The 17,193-nt window shown below is 41.5% G+C and overlaps 1 protein-coding gene across 1 annotated transcript in view; it reads right to left on the reverse strand.

The window, feature by feature from the left end:
• LOC146863772 (uncharacterized) overlaps window positions 1-17,193 on the reverse strand; it is a 183,835-nt gene that overhangs the window by 107,096 nt on the left and 59,546 nt on the right. The window contains exon 2 of the mRNA XM_085627969.1: window positions 14,610-14,732. Coding sequence (XP_085484095.1) covers window positions 14,610-14,694 — 85 coding nt within the window. The 5' untranslated portion in view covers window positions 14,695-14,732. The remainder of the gene's footprint in view (window positions 1-14,609; window positions 14,733-17,193) is intronic.

Below are 17,193 nucleotides of genomic sequence, written 5' to 3' on the forward strand. Positions count from 1 at the left end.
CACACGCTGCACTATATTGTTGCCTACTACCTATGGCCAGTTGAGCAGATCCGTTAGTGTAAATGATATATTCATACTGAGCTAGATGCATTATTTCATTAGGTTGAGGATATTCTTATTCGTATTGCAGGAATGCTTGTGTCTTTAAATTTTGGTTGTACCTGTATTCTACATCTGTTGCAGTGAGATGCAACCGATGGATCCCCACCGAAACCAGGAAGATGGTTACCCAGGCACTCGTCACCAGCCGACTGGACTACGGAAACACCCTCTACGCCGGAACAACAGCCAAACTTCAGAAAAGACTCCAACGCATCCAGAACGCCTCCGCACGACTCGTCCTGGACATCCCCCGACACAGCCACATCACCGGCCACCTGAGAGACCTGCACTGGCTCCCCGTCAGCAAGAGGATCACGTTCAGACTCCTCACCCACGCACACAAGGCTCTCCACGACTTGGGCCCCAAGTACCTCAACAGCCGCCTGACCTTCTACAACTACGGTCGACCAGCCTCGCCCTTGCCGCCGTCCCAGGCATCCGCAGAACCACCGCCGGAGGAAAATCCTTCTCCTACCTGGCAGCCAAGCTATGGAACTCCCTCCCCATCCACCTTCGGCTAACCCAGGACCACCTCTCCTTCAGGAAGCAACTCAAGACCTGGCTTTTCGAGCAGTAACGGACCCCTCTCCCCCAGCACCTTGAGACCCTTCCGGGTGAGTAGCGCGCTCTACAAATGTCATGATTGATTGATTGATTGAGAGAATTATCCCATTGTATCCATATCTGATGTAAGGTTTTAGTATTAGGAATGCTTGCCTTTGTCGCAGCCTCTAAGGCTGGAACCAGAGTCACTACTATTATTCTTTTCTCCTGAGCCAGTGCTCTTTCTCTCACTACTGCAGTCTGTACCGCTGTCAGAATCTTTTCAGTAGATGCAAAGAGCATCCCAGCATTTGTGTACAAATGTGATTTCTATGCAATTGGTACTGTTTCACCTTCATTAGGTCAGATAGGTGTACCCAGATTGAACCGCAATTAACTCTGCCAAATTTGTTGGAATTGCAATTGGATTTGTTGAAACTGTTTTTTGGTCTTGTCAAGGGATGTTGACATAGACGTCTGTATTTGGCCGAATAGCAATCTGGTTGTTATTTTGAGTTTCATTTTGAAGTTGAACTTCAGGTTCAAGAGGAACGAGTTCCATGGCATTGTTCAATGGAACAGGAATTGGAGTTGAAATCCATAGAGACGAGACCGTGACTTCCCGGCTGACACACTGACCAGAGATGCTGAGGTTCCTGCATGCAGACACTCCAGCTAGCAGTGGTCTAACATCCCTTGCGGTGTGTCCAACTTGAGACCAGGATGGGGTCTCATATTCTCTCCTTTCTCAGGTAATGGTGTTGACTAGATCCTAGAGAGATTCTTGGCATAACACCTACACAGATGCTAGATACATTTAGGTACATCTAGTTAGGGAGGCATTGTAGGAGTACGCATTTATTATCATGTATTTTATGTACTTGTATATATTCATGATTACTGCAAGATAGTAGAACTAAACCATCCCTTTACTTTCACAGTGCTGCTAATCATATATCTCTGCTACTGTCTAATGGCTGTTACAGCACATCTATTTTACACTAGAATAACAACTGTTAAATAAATCCTTATTAAAATGCCCTGACTGTTTATTCTGTGTATCTCTGAGGCAAACTAAGTCAGCACGAGTGACTAAGCGAAAAGTAGTATATTGTTTCCACGATCCTGAGGGATCAGGGTTGTCATGTTCTGAGGTTGCCAGAAAGTATTCTCTCCCCGATAAGAGGAGATTCTAGTGGCACTGTGAGCCAGCTTATACAAACAAGCTAATATATCCAATGTGGGTGCTCGGAACCAATCTGCCACCAAACCCACAGTTTATTTTATCCGAATTCACAGATCCTGTATAGGATATATAGGAACTACATGACATGGCGTCCAACGTTGGTTGGGTACCTATTTAATAGTAGAATCTGAGTAGGTCAGTCGTGCTAGTCTCAGAGACCCCTACTCACAAAAACCAGAGACATCTGGAGTGGGTGGGCACAGTCTCCGCCACAGTTGAGTAGGCTAAAATCCTATTTATCAGATGTTGTTTAATCAAGCTTGAAGGACACAGTGTTCCTAAAATTGTGCATTAAAAACCTTATCCAAGTTCCCTTGGACACATTTCTTCTTTATAAAAATGACTGAGACAGGAGGTGAAGTAATAGTAGATCTATACCTCTCAGCTGGAGAAGATGCAATTCCGATTGCAGAAAAAATTCAGACATACAGTCACCCTAAAATTATTAGAAAATGGTTTATAAGCTAGGGGTGGCTTTGTAGTTTTCGTGATGGAGGCACATGAGTCCAACAAAACAGAGGTATTTTATTTGTGGGTTACATTCCCAGCAGCAAATGCAAGAACAAAGTAATTTCACTCTTACACAGAAGGAAATGCACCAGAGGAATATTGTCCATTTGAGAACATTGAATTTCCGCTCATGTACCAGGAACATTTATACTGGTTTAAAGGTGCCCTCCCCATATAAGAAGAAGAGTAAGATTAGGCCTGCTCGGAGAAGAAGGGGCAACATGGCCAATATTAACAGCCTAGACACCACATCCTGACATTGAAACAATGCCACCACGAGACTTACTCATAAAACACAAAGATTTAATTAAAATCTATAGAAACATGACACAATTCATCATGAGGACATTCACCGTCCAACCAGCAATAGTTGCAACAAATGGAACTCAATCTCAGGGTACAGCAACTAAAATCACACCACAAACTTTACATGCAGTGTTGAGTAAAATGCCCACAAAAGGCGAACAAATGCCAATCTGGGTAACTCCGAAAATAACACAGTTAGAGGCAGTATTCCCGAATACTACCCCATATGAAAAAACACAGAATGCTAACAATCTGCTTGCCCATGGGGATAACACCACAAGTAGAGGATTGTACCTCTTGGGGTACAGTCTTTGCTGCCATTTACACCAGAACTCGAGGTATTCCTTCATTAGCGGTGATACCCGATGTATTAAAACACACACAGAACAAGTACGGAGCAGAGCCTGCTCTGAACTTATGGATAAAGTTACTAGGTAACTATGCCCAGGTATCAGCCATAATATTAGCTAATATTAAAGGGGAAGCAGCTTTAGTGGCTATCCACCAAAGCCTAAGGAAGTTCAGTCCTTTAGAACAGGAACATGAACTACCAAAAATATTTGAAACTGCATATGCAGAATTAGGCAGAGACAGTTTGGGTGGGAAAGCTTTAAAACCACAACAAATGGACAGTTCTGAAAAGGACACTACCAAGCAGACTCCTGCTTCTTCCAAAAAGAAGTGGGATAATAAAAAACAACAAGCATTTAAAGGAAACAGATCTCAATCCCGAGGTAGGTCTCCTCCACAGGAGCCCTCTGAAAAGAGGTATAATCTAAGGAATAGGGATAATATTAGGAAACCTGACAGGTATCAGGATACTGATATTTGTTTTTCTTGTTCCTTTCAGGGTTCATCGAAAAACTCTGAGAGGGGAGGATGGTCAGGAAGACAATAAGAATGTACAAAGTCCAGAGACAAGCAGCACACTCAAGATTACACTTCCTAAAAAGAAGAGAAGCCAAAGCAAAAGCCACAGTTCAAAATGAATAAGGTTGCGGGTCTAAAGATCAGACATTCCCAGAATTCTGAGGATTCGATTACTGAATGGGGAATTGACTCAGACGATGCTACACAGTGCGGCAGAAGTAACAATATCTTGCCAGAACCTGATGTGATTTTTTCAGCTAAATGTGAGGTTTGCAGGGGATTCAGGGTAGGAAAACGTTGGGGGGTCCACGCAAGCCATACCTCTCTGAACTACTCCCAGTGTCTAGTTTTCATAAATGTGCAGGTTTGATAGGTTTGCCTACATGGCCGCCGATCCCGGGGACAAAAACCCAGGTGCCCCCCCTTGCAAAACCAGGTCGTTTTGTGATACGTAATTTTGATGTCTCCACAATATGTTTTGGGCCCTAACCTGCTGTAGGCACTCGGCCCACCCACACAAGTGAGGTATCATTTCTATCAGGAGACTTTGGAGAATGCGGGTGGGTAGAAGTTTGTGTATCCACGCAGATTCCTGTACTTTCCATCACAGAAATGTGAGGAAATTGTGTTTTTATTATAACATTTGAGGTTTCCAAAGGGATTCTGGGTGACAGAATCTGGCTAGAGCAACACAAGTCACACCATCCTGGATTCCCCTGGATGTCTAGTTTTAAAAAATATATAGGTTTGCTAGGTTTCCTTAGGTGCAGGCTGAGCTAGGGTTCAAAATCCACAGCTAGACAATTTGCAAAGAAAGGTCAGTTTTCGCTGGACAAATGTGATGTGTTCACGTTGCATTGTGGGCTGGTTCCTGTCACAGGCACTAAACCTACCCACACAAGTGAGATACCATTTTTATCGGGAAACATTGGATGGATGAAAGTTTGTGTATCACGCAAATTCCAGAACTTTCCATCACAGAAATGTGAGGAAAATGTGTTTTTTTGGACAAAGTTTTAGGTTTGCAAGAGATTCTGGGTAACAGAACCTGGTGTGAGCCACATAAGTCACCCTATCCTGGATTCCCCTGGGTCTCTAGTTTTCAAAAATGTATAGGTTTGCTAGGTTTCCTTAGGTGCCTGCTGAGCAAGGGTTCAAAATCCACAGCTAGACAATTTGCAAAAAAAGGGCCCGATTCACAACTAACTTAAGACAAAATCCTAAACTTACTACCATGTTGGTATTCACAGAAGGCACTTACTCATTTTGGTATTCACAGAATGCACTTACTCATTTTGGTATTGACACAAGTTAGGAGTCCTAACTTTAGGTCTCCTAAATGCCTTCTGTGAATACCGAAAGTCTTAAAATAAGGATTTTTCTCAGTTTAGTAGTAGTATAGTTAGGACTCCTAACTTTAGGACTCCTAAATGCCTTCTGTGAATACCAAAAGTCTTAAAATTAGGACATTTCTCAATTTAGTAGTAGTAAAGTTAGTACTCCTAACTTTAGGACTCCTAAATGCCTTCTGTGAATACCGAAAGCCTTAAAATTATGATTTTTCTCAGTTTAGTAGTAGTATAGTATAGTTAGGACTCCTAACTTTAGGACTCCTTCATGCCTTCTGTGAATACCGAAAGTCTTAAAATTAGGATTTTTCTCAGTTTAGTAGTAGTATAGTTAGGACTCCTAACTTTAGGACTCCTAAATGCCTTCTGTGAATACCGAAAGTCTTAAAATTAGGACATTTCTCAATTTAGTAGTAGTAAAGTTAGTACTCCTAACTTTAGGACTCCTAAATACCTTCTGTGAATACCAAAAGTCTTAAAATTAGGACATTTCTCAATTTAGTAGTAGTAAAGTTAGTACTCCTAACTTTAGGACTCCTAAATGCCTTCTGTGAATACCGAAAGCCTTAAAATTAGGATTTTTCTCAGTTTAGTAGTAGTATAGTATAGTTAGGACTCCTAACTTTAGGACTCCTTCATGCCTTCTGTGAATACCGAAAGTCTTAAAATTAGGATTTTTCTCAGTTTAGTAGTAGTATAGTTAGGACTCCTAACTTTAGGACTCCTAAATGCCTTCTGTGAATACCGAAAGTCTTAAAATTAGGACATTTCTCAATTTAGTAGTAGTAAAGTTAGGACTCCTAACTTTAGGACTCCTAAATGCCTTCTGTGAATACCAAAAGTCTTAAGATTAGGACATTTCTCAATTTAGTAGTAGTAAAGTTAGTACTCCTAACTTTAGGACTCCTAAATGCCTTCTGTGAATACCGAAAGCCTTAAAATTAGGATTTTTCTCAGTTTAGTAGTAGTATAGTATAGTTAGGACTCCTAACTTTAGGACTCCTTCATGCCTTCTGTGAATACCGAAAGTCTTAAAATTAGGATTTTTCTCAATTTAGTAGTCGTAAAGTTAGGACTCCTAACTTTAGGACTCCTAAATGCCTTCTGTGAACACCGAAAGCCTTAAATTTAGGATTTTTCTCAGTTTAGTAGTAGTAAAGTTAGGAGTCCTAACTTTAGGACTCCTAAACTGAGAAAAATCCTAATTTTAAGACTTTCGGTATTCACAGAAGGCATTTAGGAGTCCTAAAGTTAGGACTCGTAACTTCTGTGAATACCGAAGTGAGTAAGTGTCTTCTGTGAATACCAAATAAGTAAGTGCCTTTTGTGAATACAAAAATGGTAGTAATTTTAGGATTTTGTCTTAAGTTAGTTCTGTGAATCGGGCCCAATGTGATGTGTCCTTGTTGCATTGTGGGCTGTTTCCTGTCACGGGCACTAGACCTACCCACACAAGTGAGGTACCATTTTTATTGGGAGACTTGGGGGAATGCGGGGTGTGTGGAAGTTTGTGGATCCACAACGATTCCAGAACTTTGCATCACAGAAATGTAAGGAAAATGTGTTTTTGTTTAGAAAGTTTGAATTTTGCAAGGGATTCTGGGTAACAGAACCAGGTGAGATCCACACAAGTCACCCTATCCTGGATTCCCCTGCCTGGGTGTCTAGTTTTAAAAAATGTATAGGTTTGCTAGGTTTCCTTAGGTGCCGGCTGAGCTAGGGTTTAAAATCCACAGCTAGATTATTTGCAAAAAAAGTTCAGTTTTCACTGGAAAAATATGATGTGTCCATGTTGCGTAGTGGGCTGTTTTCTGTCACGGGCACTAGGCCTACCCACACAAGCAAGGTACCATTTTTATCGGGAAACTTTGGGGTATGTGGGGTGGGGGGGGGAATTTGTGGATCCACGCAGATTCCAAAACTTTCCATCACAGAAATATGAGGAAAATGTGTTTTTTTTTAGAAAGTTTGAGGTTTGTAAGAGGTTCTGGGTAACAGAACCTGGTGAGAGTCACACAAGTCACTGCATGTTGTATTTCCCTGTGTGTTTAGTTTTAATACATTTATAGGTTTTCCTAGGTGCCGGCTGAGCTAGGGTTAAAAATCCAAACCTAGGCACTTAGCACAAAAGGGTCAGTTTTCACTGCATAAATGTGGTGTGTCCACCTTGCCTTTTGGCCCATTTTCTGTTGTGGGTACTAGGCCTACCTACACAAATGAGGTACCATTTTTATTGGGAGCCTTTGGGGGATGCAGGGTGCATGGAATTTTGTGGATCCACGCCGATTCCAGAACTTTCAGTCGCAGAAACGTGAGAAAATGTGTTTTTTTACAAGTTTGAAGTTTGCAAGGGATTCTGTGTAACAGAACCTGGTGAGAGCCACATAAATCACCCCATGCTGTATTGCCCTGGGTGTCTAGTTTTAAAAATGTATAGGTTTGCTAGGTTTTCCTAGGTGCCGGCTGAGCTAGGTTTCAAAATCCACAGTTAGGCACTTTGCCAAAAAAAAAGGTCAGTTTTCACTGTAAAAATGTGGTGTGTCCATGTTACGTTTTGGCCCGTTTCCTTTCTCTGGCACTAGGCCTACCAACACAAGTGAGGTACCATTTTACAGAGTAGATTTTAGGGAATGCGGTGTGGGTAGAATTTTGTGGCTCCATGCAGATTCCAGAACTTTCCATCACAGAAATGTGAGGAAAATGTTATTGGTTTTACAAAGTTTAAGGTTTGCAAAGGAATTCTGGGTAACAGAACCTGGTGAGAGCAACACAAGTCACCCCATCCTGGATTCCCATGGGTGTCTAGTTTTAAAAAATGCATAGGTTTTCTAGGTTTCCCTAAGTGTCGGCAGAGCTAGGGTTCAAAATCCACAGCTAGGCACTTTGCAAAAAAGGGGTCCGTTTTCACTGTAAAAATGTGGTGTGTCCACATTGCGTTTTGGCCCTTTTTCTCTTGCTGGCCCCAGGCCTATCCACACAAGTGAGGTACCATTTTTATTGGGAGAGTTAAAGGAACACAGAATTGTAGAGAAACTGTTATTACCTACTGACTTCCTATTCATTTCTGCCTTCCAAATGTAAGACAATGTGTAAAAAAGAAGTCAGTTTGAAAAATGTCCTATAATTCACATGCTAGTATGGGTACATACAATTTCGGAGATGTGCAAATAACTACTGCTTCTACACTCTATATTTTGTTCCCATTTAGGAAATACATAGGTGTCCTTGATACCTAATTTTCACTCTTTATATTTTACCAAATTAATTGCTATATGCCGGGTACACAATGAAAAACCATTGCAAGATGCAGCTCAGTTATTGGCTCTGGATTACTCTGGTTATTGATGAACCTACAAGTCCAATATATCGCCACAACCAGATGAGTCCAGCAGATGTAAAGGTATATAGTTTTAAAAAATCTGTTATACCTATTAGACGTTTCGACTGTTAATTTCTATAAAAAAAACCTTGAATGATCTACACAAATGACCCCTTGCGAAATTTAGAATTTCGTCTGCTTTTCAGAAATGTATAGCTTTCCGGGATCCATTATTGCTTTTTCACCCATTTCTATCACTAACTGGAAGTAAGTTGAAAGCACAAAAAGTAGCAAAACTAATCTATGTCCCAGGAAAATGCCAAAACTGTGTAGAAAATTTTATTTTTTTGACAAAAGTCTGCCTGTCCGTGAAAGCTGAGAGGATGGTGTTTTCAACACCACAAACCCTTTGTTGATACCATTTGCAGGTAGAAAAAACAGATGCTTTCTTCCGCAGCCCTTTTTCCCCATTTTTCCCCAAAAACCAAAATGAAGCTGTATTTTGGCTAATTTCTGGGTCCGCTCCAGGGGAATCCACAAACCCTGGATACCTTTAAAATCCCCATGATGTTGGAAGAAAAGGACACAAATTTGGTGTGGTTACCTTGTGTGGACAAAACGTTACAGGGACCTAATCGAGAACTACCCTAAATAGCCAAAAAAAAGCACAGATGGGGAAAGGCCTAGCAGCAAAAGGGTTAAGAAACTTCCCTTCATGTGGGGTTTTGAAGTCTTTGGGAGCACACTCATACTATCGACAAAGGAAAAAATTTGTAATGAGGAGTACGTGGAAATGCTAAAATTGTTACAAAGGGAGCCAGGGGCTAAGGAGGGCGCCAAGGAGGAAAGAATGTGAGCTAGGCAAGTGATCTAAGGTTCCTGTGATGATAGATAGTTGGATGGCAGCTTTCCTAATTTATGCCAGCGACTACTGTGAAAAAAGTTGTGAGGCACTCTTTAAATATATAGAAATGTTTCGGAAGGCGCGCATCAATTATGGGGGTTATGCCTGTGCCCAATACAATGACAAGTTTTTGGGCATGCATGGCCCTGGATCATGATGCACAGTGGGGTGAGGTGGACTCAGATCTTTGGTGCCATACCATGGGTTCAGAAAAGTTTGGCAGGACAATCTTTAAGGCCAGCGAGTTGCCTATTGTGTATCAGCCCTTTGAAGGCAACCCCACCCGGGGATGGATGGGAACAACAGGAAAAAGACAAGAGGAACAGACAGGTGCATGCTAAGAAGCTTGCACCAGGCAATATTGCAAGTTCCGACATGACTGTTCCAAATGTGTCAGCAAACAGCCCCTTGTTGATTGCTATGGGGCTGTAGGACAAGCCTGCAATTCATCAGGGCAGTGGCAGCAGGGGCCTGGCAGTAGTCAGCAGTTCAGTCAAGCTTCAGGGTTTAGGGGTGGGCGGGGAGTACAAGGATCTACACTTAAAAGCTTATACACCATATTGGGCAAGACCGCCTGAAGTTTTGGTTGGGATCCCTATGATGAGAAGGAAGATGTCAGGTTGTTGGGGTAGAAATTTGCATGGGGATTCAGACTGGGGTAAAAAGGTCCGAGGGTGCACAGGTGGGTGAGCATTTTGAAGTTGGTCAGTGCCCTTAAACATTTAGTAAAAGAAAAACTGCGGATAGAGGTACAGGAAAGGAGGATGACTGGTCCATTTGATGATTGGTCCATGGAAAACTTAATTGTGTCACTGATTGGAGTGGTTCCGAAAAAAAAGAAATGTCAATTCAGATTGATACAACACCTGCCGTGGCCAAAGAGTACTTCTGTGAATAATTTTATCCTAGAGCACAAGGCGTCAGTCATATGTTCTTCAGTGGATATGGCGCTGTCCATACTAGAGGAAGTAACTAGGGGGGACTCAAATGGCCAAGAGCAACATCAAGTTGGTTTTCAACTTGCTCCTGGTTCACCCAGCTGACTTCCAGCTGTTAGGCATTCAGTTTGAGGACCAATGGTATGTGAACAATGTGCTTCCAATGGGTTGTTTCATATCATGCACATTATTTGAACGCTTCAGTACCTTTCTCCAGTGGCAGTGGTTGTTTTCTTGATGCACTAGGCACAAGCATGTGACACACTATTTAAATGATTTCTTTTTTGTGCGGAACCCTGATTCCACAGACTGGCAGCAGATGCTGGTGAGTTTTCAGGAGCTCATGTGGGACCTGGGGGTGCTGTCATTCCTGGGCATTGAAATTGACTAGGTGGCAACGGAAGCCCAGTTAACAGTGGAGAAAAAATTGACAATACAATTGTTGGATGCCATGTTAGCAAAACACAAAGCTTATTTTTTATTTTTTATTTTTATTTTACAGAGTTTATATAGCGCAAACTTGACCCGAATCTGGTATCAGAGGGCTTTACATAGCACAGCAAAAGAGGTGCAAGTGCTGTCGGGGCATTTGAATTTTCCTTGCAGGGTGGTGAGAGCAGGGAGGACATTATGTAGGAGAACGGGGATGTCATTGTCAGGTCTACCTCTGCCACATCACCATGTCAGATTGTTAGCAGGGACAAAATGAGATTTGAGAATATGGTGTTTCTTTTTGGACTCTTTTACCAGAGTGCCCCTGATGACCATGGTAGACTTTGATTGGGATGCACAGGTTTACTCCGTTGCTCCGGGAGGGATAGGTTTTGGACTATATTGGCAAGGGACATGGTGCGCGGAGGAATGGCCCTATAAATTGAAGCATGGGGGATGGATCATAGCCTTCTTAGAATTGTACCCCTTTGTACTGGCAGAGTCCCTGTGTGGAGAGCAGTTGGTTGCTGGAAGGGTTTATTCCCTATTGACAACATGGCTGCGGTGCAGGTAGTTAACCGGCAGTCAGCAAGGGTGTTGAATTTGCTGTGGGTTTTTGTGTTGAAGTGTTTGCAGTTTGATATTCTGCTTAGAGTGTGACATGTGCCAGGTGTGGACAATGACATTGCAGATGCGTTGTCTCATTCACTTTGGCAGAGATTCCATGTGTTGGCCACGGAGACAGACAGAGTGACGACCAGGGTGCCATTGGAGCTATGGTCAGTAGGCGGCAAAGGATGCTCCAGCCATTGACCCTCTTGATGAGGAAGGCATATAGGCAGGCTTGGGGGGAGTTTTTAGATAGTGGGACGCAAAGGAGACGGGATGCCTGGGCATGGACCAAAGATGTGGTCCACTTTATTATTAAATTGATTGACAAAGGGCAGTCCAGAGTCACAATCGCAGGGAAACTGTCAGGCATTGAGTTCATGAGAAGCTTTTTTGGGGCTATGCTCCATGAGCAGGGGAGTTGGGAACCAGGATGTTAGAGGGATGGTCCAGAGAGACGGAACCTATTGGAACAAAGAAGAGGCCCTCATGTGGGAATTACTCAGGAGTCTATTGAGATATGCACAAGCAAGGAGGGGCAGGTTTCGTTCTTGACACTGATGTTATGGATGTTTTTTGGGGCTTTTAGGCTGGCTGAGCTCTTGGTGTAATGGCGACTCGGGGGAGTTATCCTGTGACAACGTCTGACCATGCAAGGTGGGATTACAAGTGTGGTAGCATAAATCGAAAACGAATCAGAGGGGTCAGGGTAGTTCCAATTTGCTGTGCAGGTACCGTGTGGATAGTTGTTGTCCAGTGCAGTGGGACGCTTCTTTACGGAAATGATGTCTAGGAGTTTTGGGTCAGGTTTTCAGGCATATTAATGGCAGGCCTGTGATAGCATTTTAACTAATGGTTTGACCCAGGTGGGAGTGGATGCAAAAGGTTTTGGGGACACATTCTTTCTACATAGGCATGGCAACAGAGGCGGGAAGGAGTTGTTGGAGCAGGACAGACATTATGGTCCTGGGTAGATGAGCATCTGATTGTTTTCAGCGCTATCTAAAGGACGGGTAAGGGGAGTGTTGGTACATTTCTATGCTTCACTGACACAGTGCCAATCTGGGTCTTGTCACTATATGTCTTCGGAGTGCATGGCAGAGGGGGCATGCAATGAGGAGAACTGTTACCCTGTTTGATTAAGTTGATGGTGGGAGGGAAGAGTACAGGGGACTGCGAAATCGGCCGATTTCTCTGGACTGGGCACACCTGGTGGAACAATTTAAGGCTGTCGAGGGTGATGAGCCTGTAGAAGTGGTATGCGGGAAAATGGTACAGTTGTCTGACTGCTAACGATATAATGCCTGTTTCCCCTCCCCTAGCCCCCTCCTTGCACACCCTTCCCTGAGGATCTCAGGCCTGATACGCACTGGACGCAGGAACATCAGCGTGGTGTATTGTCTCTGTGGCGGCGGTTATGTTATGTAAGTTTGGGTATGGTTTGGGGTGGGATATTTTGGATGGGGGTGGTAAGGGGTACTGCAACTGATCACACATATTAGGGTCGTTATTCAATTTATGACTATACAGTTTGTACACTTATGCTGCAAATATTGTTGTACTTCATGTAGAGTGACTCCACATGCAGAAAAGATTTATGCCAAATTGCTATTTTGAAATGTACTCATATGCTTATTATCGACCGTGTGCACCTGTATAATATTTGCAGTACTCAATAAAAATAGGATGCCCCATTGTGTGGACTGAGTTCATACCTAACCTCTTCTGTGAGTTGGACGGCACCAGGCCGTCTGACGTCACGGAGGGCGTGTGCGGAGGACAACTGGGGGCCATCTTAACTGCGCACGCATCAAATTCCTCAGCACCGAGGGGGAATCCCGGCCACAGTAAAGCAGTTAAGAGGTTGTGGAGAGGGGCTAACACATCCGTGGCCATAGGAAAAGCAGATGAGAAGAAGAAGAAGATAAACAGGGAAATGAGAGCATTTAGTAGGGACAGTACTATGGATGGAGCTGTATTTGTTGCAGGTGCAGGATGGGCTGGCAAATGTTTTGAATGTGTATTAGTGTCGGGTGGGGCAGGGGGTGGGGAGGGAGAAATGGGCATTTTGGGAATTTTTCTTGGTAGCCATTGGCCCAAAAATTGCCATTGGTTAGCCAAGTTTATTTCTGTTTATAGCAGCAATCCAGGCTGAAAGGGAATGGGTAGACAAGCTCATGGCTTAGTTAGAGGTTAATAGTTGCAGGAAAAATATTTTGGAGGTCTGTGGTCTCAATTGCTGAAGCTCAGCACAGGAGGAGCTAGATACTTGCAGGTTAAGTTTTGTGGGGGGGACTTTTAGGGATGGGGTAGTTTGACATAGATAGCATATTTGAATAGCGAGATTTTAGTTTTGTAAGGTGAAAAGTCCAGGGTTGATATATGTGATTTTCACAATTTATCTCAATAAAAGCGGCCTTTTTCACACAAATTCGGTGTCAATGGTCTGTGCTGCTGCTCCTATTCCCAAACTGAGCAATTACAAGTTGATGTTTATATTGTAAATTAAGGCTTTAGGCTTTATAAAAAAATCACAAACTTCAAATTTGCCAATTCTTTGCAAATCTCATGAACTAAAAAAGCAATGAAAATATATTGTTTAAAAATAACAAAAACACTAGTGTTGTGGAGTTTGCAAATCACAAGTTGCAAAATGGTTCATGACCACGTGAACAAAATCAATATATTTAGATTGTTGAAAAAACCTTTTAAGGAGACAAGAGAGCAACAAGTGCTGAAACAGAGACTGGTGAGTAAAGTGAGACAACAGTGAATTAGTGCACACTATAGACTTGTTTAGTTCGGTATGGGAGGAGATCTATGGGTCTGGAGTTCCTGATTCTGCACAGTAGTTCCTCCATCGCACTGCCCAGTTAGTCATTTGCAGATACACCCTAACAACTATCAAGCACAGCATCGGTTGACCATCAATTTTTGTATAATAATAGATAATGCCTGAATGGCATAGAAACTCAAGATCTTCATGGGAACGAAGGAAGTGTTACATTATATTTCACTTGCAATTGGCATCACACCTTAGGGGTGAAAATGTGAGAGTTTTATTAAGAAAATAGGGACAAATAGAGAAATTCTAGAACATCTTTCAACATGTGTGCATTGGATTTCTGTACCCAGAAATGCATTTTAGCTTGCGCAATCAGAGTTATCACGGTAGTTGTAATCAGGGCCTATGTTTTAATGCAGTTAACTGTATCCCTACCGCAGTTAACTCTTGGAAAACATGCTTCCAAAAGAACCACATGTCAACTTAATTCACCAGGTGACATCTTAAAAAATGAGATCTGTGAGTTTACATAATCTAAAACAAAGTTAGGTTTGTGATTGTTCTCTTTGCTTTCTGTAAGGCTTTCATGGTAGTTCTCTCTTTGCCGCTGAGTACCACTGTAGAGCAATTATTGGCTATTGCTGAAAACAGTCACTAGCAGACCAAACAATTCAGCCACTGAATCAAATCACTTACTGTAAATGGAAACTTGTCCAGAATAGGAACATTCCAGGTTGGAGAACAAGAAGACCAGGGAGTAAAATAGTATGTTGAATTCCATTGTGCCCGCTTGGTTTGAGCAATATCTTTACCTTCTTCCTGTGGTGGGGTAAAGAGAAATATAATTTTACATAAAATGCAGACTAGTGTTCAGGAGATTGAAGTAAAGAACTACGTGGCAATACTTTTACTGCTAAATATTTATAAGGTACAGGTGCTACATGCAAAAGGGCGGGTCCCATAAAGTGTTTTTCATAGGAACATTTAATCGCAGCTGCAGCTCGAACTGCTGAACGGAATTACACCAAATTTTGCAAAGAGGTAGCCCTTGGTTCATACTCATGTCTCTTGGTTAAATGGTGTAAATCCGTTCAGTAGTTTCTGAGAAAATCAAAAGTAAAATCATAGATATATCTGGGTGGAGCCTAACCACACATCTCATCGTGAGATCTGATTGGCTGTCAGCACTTCATCCAAGAAGTGTTGGCAGCCATCTTGGGACCAATATACATGATAGCACCTCATTAAATAGCATTGTAGTTAATAGAAGGTTTTAAGACTTTAGTTACATTATAAATCATTTGTTGATGGTACCATACTCATTTCTAAGGTGATTTTACCATGTGAAAAAGCCTTCTGCTGGGATATCAAGAATCATGTTTGAGAGAAAACTATTTTCTCACGCTTTTCCCACAGATGTTTGGAAGGTGATCTATAAGCTAAACTGAGAGCATATTTGCAGTAAATTCACATTATCTTTCTCAGTCATGTGAGAATGAAGTCTGACATTCTCAATAAAACATGTACATCCAACAAGGGCAGAGACTGTCATTTGATTCATTTGTGTTCTACTGCAGCTTCACAGAGTGTTCTCAAGTTCAAAATGTTTTATTGAATTTTCATAATAATGAACACATCCAGACAATACAGAAAAAATTGACCGTAAGCGAAAATACCTATATAAAATAGGAGATTTCCAAAAGCAACAATAAATTACAATAGGTAAAGATGTATAAATAATCAATTAAAGGAGGGAAGATAAACTAAAACGTATGGTACACCGAGAGTCATCTTGATTGGAATAACGTGGTAACTCTTAAAACATTTAATTTAAAAAGGAACAAAATGAGGGGGTTCATTTTGCCATAGAAAGTATGATTAGTGCTGCAGAAAGAAAAATGAGGGCACATTTTGATTGACTTCTCAAATCCTCTTCTATTTCATTAAACAATTCTGACATGCAGACTGAAACATGCACTTTGAATACCAGCAGTAGACTTCCCTGGTGAGCAGTAGCTTTAGTACAGTGATCTAATGAGCAACTAGAGTGCTACCATTCAGAATGTATGGCAAATGTGTGACACATCTGAATGCCTTCTTGATGGAACCAAAGTAAACAAACATTGAAAATGCAATAGGTCTCGCCCTCGTTTAAGTTAAAGCAATTCTGTTTGTAATTAGGTGGCTTTTTAGCTTTGCTTGTTTTAGTGATATTCAAACTTTCATGTACATAACATGCATATGTAAACATATATGTGTATGTATATGTATGCATGCATTTATATTTGTATATATATAGATATGCAGATTATATATGTTTATATATGTGTGTATACATATATATATTCACTGAAAAAACCATAGGTTTCAGGGGTGTTATAGTTAGCTGGACTTTTCACTTGTACAAAACCATTGAAATTCCCCCGTTATAGTTAGTTCAGCTAACTATAACTCGCGCACCCGCAATGCACTGCTGATGACGTCACATTTTACATCACTCATGACATGGTCAGTGACATCACTCATGACATCACTGATGACATCTCAAATGACATCACTGATGACATCACTGATGACATCATCCAGTGAATGTCTGTTTTTCTGAAAATTAAATATGTTTTATATATGTATATCTCAAGGTCGATGGAAGAATAAATGGGTATATAAGTGTCTAAATGGACTGATTAACTGTATCATAGTGAATACATGGCTTAGTGAGTAATGTTTAAATATGTAAATATCTGTATCAGTCTCTCACTTTGTGTATAATTGGCTGCATGGGTTGGTGAGTAGCTACATGGGTGTCTATATAGGTTATTAGTTGGTTTTTTGAGTATCAGTCTGAGTGTCTGCATGGTTCGGTGGGGGGTATTACGTATTGCATAGGTGCATGAAAGAGTGACTCACTGTTTGTATGTGTTGAAGACAGCATGTGTGCATGACTGTATGGGTGGATGAGTGTGTGTATGGGTGTGTTAGTGAGTGAATGACTGTCTCAATAGTGTCTTTATGAGTAACTACATATGTTTTAAACTAGTATATGTAACTATTGGTGTATATAAGTGAGTATATGTGAGAGTGAGAGATTGAAAGAGTTCCTGTATGAATAAGTATGTGTTTCTATAAGTAATTGTTTAAAAGACTAAGTATGTGTAAGTTTCCGTAGAAGTAAGTGTGGTGGTGTGTGTATAACTGTATATGCAAGTAAATGTATGTTTGATTCTTCATTAGCATGAGTGACTATGTGTGTGAGTAACTCTATGGATGAGTGGCATTGTGT

This window comes from Triturus cristatus, chromosome 2_1 (assembly GCF_964204655.1).
Source record: "Triturus cristatus chromosome 2_1, aTriCri1.1, whole genome shotgun sequence".
NCBI lineage: Eukaryota > Metazoa > Chordata > Amphibia > Caudata > Salamandridae > Triturus > Triturus cristatus.